Raw genomic sequence first — 13197 nt, forward strand, 5'->3', positions numbered from 1 at the left:
GAAACAAAGACTTAGCTCAGTCATAACACNCATGACTCGTGAAAGGATATCGTCAACACTCTTACTATCCTATTCCCTGGACTCAGAAATCCCAGAAACCGCCTTTGCTCTCGGGTTCTTTAGCACCACCCTTGGGCCGTACGCCCTCATAATCATCGCCCTCGTTCCCGATACTCCAACCTTCGGCTGCGCCCTTGCGTCCACCCATGCCGTCTCCGCTAGTCTTGATGCCCCTACCTCCGTTCACGTTCTCCTTCTTTGACTGCTCGGGGGAGTTTTCATAGAGAGCCCAGTGCGGGTCAAGCGCTTTGAGGACTTTCTTGCGGTCTTCGGGGATATGTTTGGCATTGCCGTTTCCGTTTTCGTCGCCGCTGTTCGCAGTTCTTGCTGGGTTGGGGCTCGCATCCGTCATCTCCCACTGACTGCCGAAATTCTTCTTGCGGTTCTCATTATTGATGGCCATAGTGACATTGCCTAGAGGACGCTTGTCATCGCCCTTTAGAGCTTCACTCTCGTTCTCGTCGTCTGAGGTGGAATGCAGGATGTGATCTTTATAAAGACCTAGGCCGGCGTTGTGCAGACGACCTTTGGCAGGGACATTCTTCTTGCGATCCGCCGCCGGCGTGCCATCGTCAACAAATTCAAAGTGGGTATCCGCGTCTGGACGAGCTTGATGCACAATGGGACGGTGGACGGGAGAGCCTTCATCCTATAAATGGAAAACACAAGTTAGCCTTCGGCCATTCCTAGAGGGGATAGAAGAGAAGAGAAGAAACCTCGAAATGAACATAAGGACCGACCTCGTCGTCGCTCCACCCAAAGTGTCGGACGGCCTGCCCAAGCACCTTCGTGCCAGGCTTCTTGGGCGTGGCGAAGTCTTCAAAGTCCCATTGCGACATGTGCTTAGACTTTGTCGAGTGCGCCGTCTCCTGTACTTTGGGTGTATGCTGACCATCGTTCCCGTCACCGAACTCAAAGTGATTGTACTTCTTTGCATTTGTCTTAACGCTGGCGGGAGATTTCAGCGGCTCCTCTTCCTCAGTCTCCTCGAACAACCGGTTGCTAATGAAATTCTTGCCGCCTCCCGCTTTCATAGGTATACCATTCTTCTGTGGAGATGGGCTAGCGACAGAAGGCGTAGGTGACCCTGGGCCCTCACCCGCGAAGAGCTCCGAGTAGTCTCGTGGCGGTGGTTTCGCTGACTGTGCGCGGGGTGCAATGGGCCGGGAGAAGGAGGTTTCTTGGTTGATGTCGCGCGGTTGGAACAATGACAGGCTTGCGTGCGGGTCACCTGTGGCACTGATCGAGCTCCTGCTGGAAGTCGGACGACCCGTGGTGATGGCCTCATTTGGATCGCGGGACGCTGTGGATCGTCGCGATGATGTGGTGGAAGGAGGGTGTGTCATAAATGACGAGCTGGAAGCAATGAGACGCGCCTGGTCCTTGCCGTCGCGAATCGGCCAATTGCGCGCGCGCGCACCGATCACATCGATCTGCTTGAGGAGAGAGCCTTGGTCCCAGTAGAGACGGACTTGGGTGATTTTCTGCTGGTCGTCGAACTGGACGATGTGGACCTGTCAGGATTGAGGCTGTTAGATTGTTCCCCTAGAGTTCAAGCTACGTCTGTCAAACGTACCACCGGGAAGGTTACAGTCCTGTCAGCAAGAAAGTTGTCGTCTAGTCCTGGCAAAAAAGCGCCGCCACCAGAGGTGAATTCTAGAGTTGTCTCCACGTCCAGGCAAAGGCCATTGCTGCTCTCAATCGCGCTTAAGAGCTTCTCGCTCTTCTTTTCCAGCTGCTTCGCTTGCGCTGAGAGGTGCTTGATAATGGCTGTGGGTTCATTTATAGTCGTAAGCGTCGTGATGTAGTGTATAGACGCCTTTTCCGCAAGCACAGCTGTGGAGGGATTGGCTAAGAACTGCTGATATTTCGCGCTGAGCGACATGATGCGACGCGCGAGGCTGTAAAAGTATATTGGGTGAAGGACAAGTATCGAATCAGAAGGCTGCTTGGTGTGCTGGTGGTAGAATAATGGGTTTGGTGGGGAAAAGTAAAAGTTGAGAGTAGTTGAGTAGCTGGGTAGTTGGACGGAAGAAAAGGTAAACAGAAAAGGGAGTGTTGTCGAAAGGAATGCGGCTTCCTGGTGAAACAAGGAAGCGAAATATGTGTAGAATCGGCCGGTGGAGAGTTCCTGGGGAAGGACGTGACGCAGCGTTATGCAGGGGCATCCAAGCGGAGCTTTTCTTGTGTTGACACTTGACGTTGCTGAGCCCCGGCCAAGGAGCTTCATCATTTCATTTAGTGCAATCTACGCACTTCTGGAACAAAGGAAACATCCACGCCGCTTGGCTTCCAAACAATCCGCCTGATTAGCCACAATTTCACCACAATGCCAGGGTGCTGTTTCACATGTCCGCATAGCCAATCGAATAATACCATAGTTCAAAAATACTTCAGCTAGGAGATGGCTATCGCCAGGGGGCACACAACACGACTACGACTAAACAAAAGACATAAGAAATTCATCCACGACTGCAAAAGCTTCCCAACACCACCAACTAAATGACTCGATCACCCTTCCTCCCCTGAAAACTCATTCCGCATCATGGCTTAGCCCTACGGCTAGCAAAGTTACTTCGATCACGCCTCTAGGTTCCTCTCAGCATCAAAGCACGTCTCCCAGCACAGAACCTCGCTAGGGAAGTCCCTCTCAACACTAGGTCTCTCCCTCACAAACCACGCCAATGCCGCACCCACGGCTCCAAAGAGAGCTAAGATAGTCCAGAGCGCATAATTAGTTGTTGCGACGCTAAAGTCGCTGCTGAGGTAGAAGCTTGCCCCGCTGACTGCTACTGCTAGAGCTTTAAACAGACTTGCGACTTGCATGAGCCCAATGACTGTGCCCGCCGAGAAAGCGTCTGGCGTTGCGTTGAGCATGAGTAGTGCAACAAGCACGGACGCACCGCCAGTTAGAGCGTGCTTGACAAAAATCGCAACGGTCGAAATTAATGCGGTAAATATCGGTGAGCATGCGACGAGGGCAGCTAGAAGTGGTGTAATGGAGTAGAGGCTCGGGAAGAGCAAGGAGATGGAGCGGTACGGTCGGAGAAGACCGACCTTCTCCACGGCCTGAGGAATGGTGCGGAGTATAACCACTCCCGCAATGCCACGGACGACAAGAACGATGAACCCTAGCCAGCTGCAAGGGATTCCCATTCCGCCATGCTGAGTGCTGCTGTGGCCAAGATGCGGGAGCAATACGTCAAAGGTCGAAGCGTGGAGCGAGAGAAGGGAGAAGGATGAGAGTAGGACAAGGAGAGAGGGCGCTTGAATAAACTGGTTGATTGAGATAGGTTCAGGGCGAACGAAGTCGACAACACGGATGCATGGCTCGTTGAGGTGTCCGGCGTTCAGGAAGGCCGCTTTTTCGGAGTCAATGTCGACTGTATTAGAAGAGCTTTGCGATTGCATTGGAAGAGTCTGTTACTAGTTAATTCCCATATTCTTTTAGAATGACCTGCTATTCTCACCTCCTCCAACATGACGCAGGTAGTGACGGCAATGACCAACACCAAGCTGCCACAAGCAATCTGACTGCTGAGTGTTGGAAATCTCTGCCAGATCGCTCCCGAAGCTTTGATGCTGCCTGCAACCATTCCCTGAATAATTGGACCGACCGAACCGCAGAGAGCAATAAGAGGTAGTCTAGCGACATTCCTCGCTCTTTCGGTATGGCTGACACTAATGTCCCCAATCATTGTCAGTGTAGTGACCATAACAGTCGAGCTCACGAGGCCAGCAATGAAACGGAATATCGTGCAGCTGACGACATCCGTTGCAAAGCCCATACTGAGACAGCATGTAGACATTCCGAACAGTCCCATTAGCGCTACGGGTCGGCGACCAACGCGGTCCGCAAGATAACCCCAAAAGATTCCAGCAGTGCCACCAAGCGCATATGCGCAATCGAGAACGCTGCGTAGGTACGAGGTGGATAGGTTGCCGCAAAAATCGTCGTTGGAGATGAGCATCTTGAGCTGAGGTTGCAGACTCGAGACCATGATACTGTTCCAGTGCAATACGTATCAGCAAAAATCTAATCAAAGTTATATTGCGCAAGACTTACGCTTCCGCAAGAAAAATGATATAAATCAGAGTCAGTTGCTTCTGATGTGTCTTGGCGGGCGCCTCCATGCCCATCTCACAATCTACCTCGTCGTCCAGCCCCCGTTCCTCCTCAATCATCTCCACCTTATCATATTTTCCCAAATCCTTTACGGGAATCAACGAACGCGTCCGCCTATGGAATCCCAACATAGCTCCTGGCTTCTGAAAGTTTTGATATACGGCCAACGGTATACAGTACTGACGAGGGAGTCACAGTGGGGTTCCGCGACCGGCGCGAATCAATTGAATAACTAAGAGGTATAAAGAGAGTAATGGCCAAGAGACCAATGAAAGTTGGATTTAAGGAGTGACAAGAAAGTCCAAGGACGATCAAGAGAGAGACAAGCTCAACAGGGCCTCGAGACAGAGGATGAAGAGGGTGAAGGACGAACCATCATGAGAGGAGAGACGAAATGAACGGGGGTCACCCCAGTTCGGACGACACCGGGACCCGAGCCAATGCGAAACAGCCCACGCGGGTAATAAAAATATATTTAATGTTTTAAGGCGCCTTAACACTTTTATCTGTTTGGGAATTAAAAAACTTACTTTATTATGGCTTAATAAATCCGTGGAGTTGAGCGACTTTTGACGTTCTCCGTGGTTTGCAGGGTCACTTTTTCTGTCATCCACGTGACAGTGCAAGATCAGGGCGCGCAGCAAATCAGCGATACGAAGACGCCTGACCGCCCACACTTTAAGAGTAACGTATTAGCCACCCGAACGAGCCAGCCACCCAAGCGAGCCACCCGAAATTACACCAAAATCAGCTATCTTTATATATTAATAACTCTACTACCACTTAATAAATAATTATAAAATTAAGTGTTTGAGTATTTGAGCTAATTTATAAGTTTTTAATATTAAAAACTTAATTATTTAACTTTTAGTTTAAAGTTTTTAATTTTTTAATAGTAGAAGTATAACTTTAATAAAAATAATAATAATTACACTAAAAGAGTTGTTATATTAGTAGTATAAGTATATAAGTATTTTTTTTTTTTTAAAAAAAAATTATATGTTAAGTGGTAGTAGAGTTATTAATATATAAAGATAGCTGATTTTGGTGTAATTTCGGGTAGCTTGCTTAGGTAGCTAGCTCGTTTAGGTAGCTAATACGTTAGCTGCCAATGCCGTGTTAAGGCAGCGCGGACTTTTTAAGATATGGCCCGTAGACAAATCCATGCCGTAGGCAAGCTCCGCTGCGTTACGAATATTGCGTATTAGATATCCGGAGATGCCTTTTAAAAGTCTTTACCGCCAAGCCAGCCGGCAGAATTCTGCCTATATTATTAGGTATTCTACTAGGTTCATTTTTAGCAGCTTAATTATATAGCTTTTAAGAGTTTTTTTATATTTTAAATAATTAATAAAATAAAAATTAAGTATATAACGCAACTATTTAAACTAACTTCGTAATTAGCGGTATAGATATAGCGTTAGTAAGCCTTAACTAGATATACTACCTTACAATTAGCCTAATCTTTAAAAGATATCTTTTAGAATAAAGCAATTAACCTAGAATAAAGCCGCCAAAAGCGATACACGACTCGTTCCTCTTTAAGGACGACTTTGTTCCGGAATGAGGCAGAAATATTACAAAACGAGCTGTGTACCGGTATTAGGCAGAACAGACCCGTCTCGCTACCGCCGGCTTCTCAGATTCACGTTTATTAGCGATCTAGAGATAAGTTATATTTAACGGCAAATGGATCAAATATTCTGTTAAACTCTGGTAATGAATAGAAGACCTTTTTATAATACGACAACGAGCAAAGAATATAAAAGTAGGTGATCTCCTTACAGAGAGTAGAACGCAATATAGTAAGCGGCACGGTCGTTAATCAAAGCTCATTAATTCTTTCTACTAAAGGCGTTTCTAGGAAGATATTTAAGTAAAGCATTAACAATAAAGCTCTTAGTCCTTGGTATGCTCGTTGCTGCTGCGTATGCAGTCCCAAACCCAGCAGCTATAGCCTTGGTGAAAAAGCAACTAGTAAGTACACAACTTTAGAATTATACTCAGCGGAGTAACAGTGCTCTTAGGGGAAAGTGCTAATACGTATCTTAAACTATTAGTGTCAAACGAGCTACTGGTGTGAATGTAAAGGAAACACCTGGCTACCTTGTGACGGGATGTGCTGTCACACGGGAATGCAGGTGTATGGTGTGTGAGGACTCCATAAGGTGGAGCAGTCACGAAGGATGAGAATATATACAACAGGCGAAGCAATCACGTGATCTCAAGAAGCTCCTGTGGATGTCCCCCCCTACCAACATGAATATATACAACAGGCGAAGCAATCACGTGATCTCAAGAAGCTCCTGTGGATGTCCCCCCCTACCAACATGTGCGAGTGTGTAAGTACATGGCCCTTATAACTATCAGTGTTTAGTCATAGGGGTGCTAACGTGCCATCTTTAAATTTGCAGGAGGGGATTACTTGGTGTGCCGTTGATGGGTCTGCTTATTGCTAGAGATGGGAATAAGTAAGCTGGCTTGCTAGAATTTACCTCATCGAGCTTAGACGTGATTTTTTAGCCAGCGTCAGAACAACAGCCGGACCGTCTTCCTTCTCGCAAAATCACCTCTCAGGCACTTTAGCGTGTTTTATTAAAGGTATAAGTAAAATCTATAAAATATAGATTATAGATATCTAATTAATTAATTTATCCCTTAACCCGCCGGAATGCGTCCTACCGTTATCGATAAGGACTAGCCAATCAGATCAACCAAATCGAATCGTCGTAGGAGTAAAATCGGGCAGCGGCCATGGCTTCGGTGGTGGCTTTTTAGCATATCGATTCGGCCGAACGCTATACTGAGTCGGTTGGACAAGGCCTATATCATTACAAGTACGATTGGAAGGCATTGTTAATAGTAATTAGCTATACAATGTTATTTTCATTCTAGTGTTCAAGCACGGACCAGCTTCGTAGGACGCCGGCGGGTTAAGGCTACTACCGTAGCTCATTTGAATCTGTAATTGAGTCGATCGTTCGGTAAGCCTCCGTATGAGGCTCCAGATTTGGCTTCGCACAATGCGATTGACGTTCGGTGAGCTCCTTTCTGCCACCAGACCTCTATCGCGACTCCCTACTTTGGTGTAGTAATGGAGCCTCCTCCTACCTCCCGTAGGGGCTGTAGTAGAGCTACGGCGACGCGCCCTAGAAACAAGTTTATTGTGACCACGAAGGTTAAGATAATATTATATAAGGCTTACAAATGCGACAGCAGTATCGCGATCGGGATATGTGGAGTCGCTATATCGTAAGAAGTCGTTACTTTGGCGGGTATACGAGAGCTCCAGATTGGTATGGAATATGGAACGGAGGTTCGAAGGCTACATTGAAACGGTGCCAAGAACCTCATTTCAACTACCGTATATAGTATAGCTTACAAATTTGACGCGCTTACCGATGTGGAGGAGCTCCATATTCAAAAGTCGTCAGATTTACCGAACGACGACCTCATATTCAGATTTGAGCTCCGTATTGGATATGAAGTTGCAACCGAACGGCCCCCCTAACCTGTATGCTGTCCCGACCCTCTACCCCCACCTTCGATGATTCAATTGTGCTTTATTCATCTTATCTGCTCTGGTGTGTCATTGTGAGGACTTAACTGATCCCGAGTTTCTCCCCAAGCCCTTTGACTTAGAGTGATGCATGCGGACTCGAGGAATCTGTCGGAGTCTCTGTCTCTCCAGTGTAGCCTTTAAGTAGTTCGGCCTAGGCAAGATGACGCCAGCATGTCGGTCGAGGGAAGGGATGCTTTATACGGTGTTATATTTCCAGATGCCGGCTGCCTGCTGCTTGCGCTTCATTCGTGATTGCTCTAGGTCAAATTCAAAAACATACGAATTCTGGTCTCTACGGCCGATAGATATATATTTTGCTAGTACTACTCGTGAATTTACACGATAGGGCGTAAGTTGCGCAAAGTGCTGTGACAAACTTTAGTCTTAAATACGTCATCCTTCATCTTGCGTTTCTCATGCCCCATACTTTGTTTATCCGGCGAAGCTGGAACGATCTTTCTTGGCCAGATTTCCCTCAATCTTGTATGTTCGTTGATCAGCTTTGTAGCCGCAAATATTGCTCTGTAATTTGTCAAAGATTTAAAATTTCTATCAAAGCATATCCCCAATGCCGTCATGCCTGACGGATCGATCCAAGGTGACCCCACCGGAAAAGCCCGACATCTTCCAAAGACGTCCCATATTACAAGAGAGAAATTGGGGCCAATCTTACACCTCAAGTCAAGTATTCTCCAAAAACCAACATTCGCGTACAAGCAGCGTCCAGACAGTCGATAGATTCGCCAATTCCTGGAAACTTATAGTGGTATCCCGCCTGGAGATGTAGAGACGCACGTCCACGCCATAGTGAACCTCACTACCTCTAGGTCATAGCCCTACATAATCAGTTCAGAGCTAAAACAGCATCAGCGTGACAAAGCCTGGTCCGTCGGCGCCTACCCTTGTGTTGGACTTTGGGCCTTTCTCCAGTTCATGATTACAAGAATGACAGCGCAGCCACAACCCCAAAGCAGCTATACGGCTCGGATGTCTTGGATGGCATTTGGGAAGTCGATTCGACTTGTTCCGGGACAGGAAAAAGTTCAATGCGGATTTTATGATTGCAGATATCCTCAACATCGAAGCCTCGACTTTGGCTCCCCTAAGAGGCACCTTCGACGTAGTGTATGTATGTCATGTCATGCATCTGTTTGACTACCCAAAGCAGTTAGCCACCGCAAAGTCCCTTATATCCCTAACCACGCCTTGCCCAGGTGCGACGATCATCGGATCCCAGCCCGGGGCCAAAAAGGCGTTCGATATGCACTATGTGAATTTTGACTAGTACTTACACGATCGAGAGACGTATGAACAGTTTTGGAAGAAGGTGAGCAGGGAGATGAAGATGAGCTGGAGGGTTGAAACGTGGTTAGGTGAGCTGAAGGAGTGGCTGAGAGTTCCAGCGCCGTTGAGAGTTGTGATTGGGGAGTCAGTTATGGCATTGAATTTTATAACCACGGGGCTTTAACGGAAGTTTTATGCTATGCTGGCCATGGTAACGATATAGTTGAGGCGGTTTGATAAATGCAACGGTTAATCTAGCCGACGGTGCCGGGGCTTGTGTTGAATTTATGGTTCGGGATTTTTCCTGGAGCTGAGAAACTTAAGCGCCTAATGAAGGTATCGTCTAACGGTTCATAATTTTTGCTTTCTTTCTTGTTATTGGGTTGGAGTGCTTTACGTTGTTGTGTTGAATGATAGTGTACTACTTCTGAATGTCTTGATGTTAAGGCTATTGGTTCCCTCTGCCCAAGCATCGGTCGTCACCAATCCGGTGGTACACTTTCTTGTGGCCGCTGAGATAATGCTATATGAATCAAGAATGATATCGGGAGTCACTTAGTTAGTTTCTCAATCCAATCTGAAGTCGCTTTTGGTGGCGACGTGCGGCCGAATGAAGTTTACATCTCATCAAACAATTTTTTACGTCACCTGGATTCAGTGGTGCCAAATTGTTCCCGGGTTTAAGGTGTATCTCTAGATAAGGTTGATACTTTTGTGAGACGAAGGCCTTTTTCTTTTCACTGCAACCATTAAATACATATGAACTACAATTGAGCTTAAAGAAAAATTTCAAACAAGCCGGTGAAAAGCCGAGGCGACTTGCCCCTGGTAAGGTACGACAGTGGACGAAACGGCAAAACGGCAAGGCCGAGCCGGGTTGATGGCGCATTCGTTGGCAGGGAGCGGCATCCATTTCGCTTAACACTGTTAGAAAAAAGTAAGCAGATGGGGTGATATGTTCGGAACTGTGTCGGATATGTAGACTCTAAATACTTGATTAGCCAATGCTTGGTGATTGAATAAGCCGAACGGTTCTAGCCCGTGAATTCTGAACCATGAAGCAGATCCTATAGCTCGCAAAGCGATAAGTTAAGCAATATAGCTGACACGGAAATAGAAGTCCCACAGCGGGAATAATCGTTTGAATTGGCGCTGATAAGATTAGAAAGGGGTCATGCAGACCTCTTTATTGCCGGGGAAGTGAGGAGCTGGATCCTCTCAGCGGAAAAATCGGATTTTGCAGAAAAGGGCTTGAGCGTTCTAGAATTTTAATGAACGATTGTCGCTCTCTGGTAGGAGTGTTCTGCAACTTTGCTGAGACATCTGAATGGTGGAAGCAGGAAAAAGGCAATGCGCTCGGAGAGGGCGCAGAATCCTTGAAAGGGTTGAAGGATGTGTCAGATGTTCTAACCCCTCTACTATGCATTAACTTTAACAAACATGCAGACATAAGAGGTACTTGAATGGGACGAAGTGGCAATACCAAGGGAGTTCCCGAGACTAAAGTAATAGAAACTCGCAGGCCGACAAGGGATCTCGATGTTTTGCATCTGATGTACCAGTGTGTGATGATTGTGTTCGTATAGCATCCTCACATGGAAAGTCAGTTGTGAACCTTTGTGGGGCGGAGGGGTTGCCGTTTCCGAAAGGCGCAATTACTGTGGGATCTGCGAGGGGAGGGAATAAGTGGCGGTTGATATGCACGAAACGGGCGAATGGCAAAGCCAGAAGTGCATGAATGCGTTCGTCAGCTCGGATGAGGTTCTTGATATCGGTATCGCAATGCTGCAAGCCATACTTACAGATGCGGCTACTATCCATGCCTCGTATCGGGCCATCGATGAGGCTTTCTGTCGGAGACTGTATATGTAAAGAGGCAAATGAAAGTGGAGAAAGAAACTCTATCCTAGACTCTCCAAGAAGGTTGGGCTAGAACATTGTCCTTTGATGGGCAGGAGTTTTCATCATCTGAGCTAAGACACTACCTTGGGAGCCGTACAGATTCGGGAGGTATCATAGGTGGTGAGGATCCAAGGCCAAATGCAATACGTTCCTCGGTCAAGCCTAGCTCTGCTGTGACGTGATAGCAAGAAGCAATAGGGGCTTGCATGTTGCCCTTGCAAGCTATCAAGCTCCTCTATCTCCATTCCGTGCTCGCGAGTGACTTTCATGTGAGTGTATTCTTTTCTATGCGCCGAAGCAGCGAGCAGTGATGGAATGGAAAGCGCGTGCAGGGGAAAATGTGGGTTCAATCTCTCCTTATATGCAAAGCGCATGGTTCCGAGCCCACACTTGCGACGTTCGGGGAGCGGGAAGCTGTAGTTAGGGCGCTTTTAGTGGCCGTGCCTGGTGATGCAATGTTTTGTTGATGCTGAACCGTTTGTGACGGCGAGAAGCAAGCGACATTCAGGGCCTGGTCGGCTTGCCCCAACAGGGAAAGCGCGCTCCAGCTTTCTGGGGTTCGCATCTGGAGCAAACCGCGGCCGGACAGCAACAGCTCAGCAAAGCGCTCACGCCGGGGTTAGTAGGAAGCCCGGATAAAGACGGGATGTGTCGTGCTCGTGGAGACGGGGTAATGGATCGAGGGGTCGACACGCTGGTGGGAGTGATCCGGTGACGTTGCGGAGGTTCGAACAATGCTAACTCGTAACACTCACGTTCGAGCCAGAGTAGAAGTTGATTGTGTGGCTGGTATGACCTAGCAGTCGTGCACAATTGGCCGTTAACCTTGCTTTAGCGATGGACAAGGCTGGGATTTAGGGTTCAAACTGTCGCTGCAACATGCGTGGCTTGCAGCTCTTTGTGGGGGTTGAGAGTGCAGCCTGGAGCATCCAATGCAATTGGATAGAATACGGCAACTGTCGGCATACGAACCTGGAACAAGCATGGGAAAGATCTCGCCCGTTGAAGGCTCATCTGCTTGTGGTAAGGCCTTGAAATGCCCGTCTGTCATTACGAAGAGCTTGCACGGGAAGGTCCTTATCATTCTGCGTAAGACTGTCGTCACGATATGCCGCGAAGGGTAACCCGGGGGCGATAAATGATAACAGATAAATAGGTGAGCGGCTGCTGAGCTTCAACACCCTCCGTGGGAATTAACTCAATTGAACGCTGCATCAAAGGCGCCTGCATTCTGAGGCGATTGATTCCGGAGTGTCTCCACTTGATGCCCAGGCCTATTATTAACGGGTTCTCCATTCGTTGGGCGAAGGAGCCAAGATAGGCTCCGTCAAACGGGAGGAAGCTTCGCGACAACGTGGAACGTGGAGCATGCAACTATTACTTGCAACCTGAACGCATCGTGCTTGAAACATGGCATAAAGTGGGCTTATAATAAGCGGGTCGTCCCGACAGCGGGCGGGTGAGCATTTGGTTTGAAGTCCGAATCTCGGATATGTACGCAGTCTAGTTAATTGTCTCGATCGTGAAGTGTATGGTTATGGCTTCAGAGTCAGGAGCTAGCAGAAATGGTGGCTATGGCGACATGCGGGGAGCGGTTCCGCAAATCTTGACAGTCCGCATCTAGCCTCGATTAAATCGAATAGGGAATAGGAATACGTTTGCTAAAGTATCCGTGTGGCCTGGGTCGTCCCAGCCTTGGAAGCATGATGTTTTGATACCAACTAATGCCAGGCTGTCACATTTTTCAGCCTCAGTAATACCCGAAAAGAGAAGAATGGCAATTTGGTTACTCAAGTGATTTCCTGTTGTCGTTGTGACAGTAGCTTTAAGAGTCAGCTCGCTCTCGTTCAACACCATCGCAGAGGCTTCCACACACGAGACAAATCTAGTCGCACACCAACCGCAAAGAGGAGCCAACCGTTGGAGTGGACCAGGAGCTGGTTGTTGGGCCCATGCGGCCACAGAGATGGGGCCTTGGCCGATCATCCGGCGTGCATGGATTGACCGCGCCTTATCGCGCCTTGCTATCTGAAAGGTGAACGCCATATACAGACTTGCAGATATCCACGTTTGAAGTGTGGATATGTGGATGGGGTGGGCGTCTGGAGGGGTGGATGGGTGGAAGGGCTCTGCAGCCCGTTATTCCTCCAACCGGAGCATTAGCGACCGTTGCGTGAGGCGTGAGAGCGGCGAGTCGTCCATCACAGCCATCTCAACCCGTTTCTCGCAGCCAGAACCTTACAGGCTGCGCGGAAAGGTGGGC

The 13197-nt window shown here is 48.1% G+C and overlaps 3 protein-coding genes across 3 annotated transcripts; 1 reads left to right on the forward strand and 2 right to left on the reverse strand.

Moving 5' to 3' along the window:
• Window positions 1-82: 82 nt before the first annotated feature.
• K441DRAFT_549737 (uncharacterized protein) lies at window positions 83-1945 on the reverse strand (the record flags this gene model as incomplete). The annotated part of the gene is made up of 3 exons (XM_067643024.1): window positions 83-709; window positions 777-1574; window positions 1637-1945. The coding sequence occupies 3 exons, from the start codon at window positions 1943-1945 to the stop codon at window positions 83-85; spliced, it is 1734 nt and encodes a 577-aa protein (XP_067506541.1).
• Window positions 1946-2534: 589 nt separating this feature from the next.
• K441DRAFT_656383 (MFS general substrate transporter) lies at window positions 2535-4737 on the reverse strand. Its single transcript, XM_067647999.1, has 3 exons — window positions 4127-4737; window positions 3531-4065; window positions 2535-3480 (listed from the first exon to the last, which is right to left on the reverse strand). The coding sequence occupies exons 1-3, from the start codon at window positions 4315-4317 to the stop codon at window positions 2641-2643; spliced, it is 1566 nt and encodes a 521-aa protein (XP_067506542.1). The 5' UTR covers window positions 4318-4737; the 3' UTR covers window positions 2535-2640.
• A 4026-nt stretch (window positions 4738-8763) lies between these two features.
• On the forward strand, window positions 8764-9135 carry K441DRAFT_490102 (uncharacterized protein; the record flags this gene model as incomplete). Its single annotated transcript, XM_067641973.1, is given in 2 exon segments — window positions 8764-9018; window positions 9034-9135. Coding segments are annotated over 2 exon segments (357 nt in total), but the record flags the coding sequence as incomplete, so codon positions are not given.
• Window positions 9136-13197: the final 4062 nt, after the last annotated feature.

Source organism: Cenococcum geophilum, assembly GCF_001692895.1.
Source record: "Cenococcum geophilum 1.58 unplaced genomic scaffold K441scaffold_11, whole genome shotgun sequence".
Lineage (NCBI taxonomy): Eukaryota > Fungi > Ascomycota > Dothideomycetes > Gloniales > Gloniaceae > Cenococcum > Cenococcum geophilum.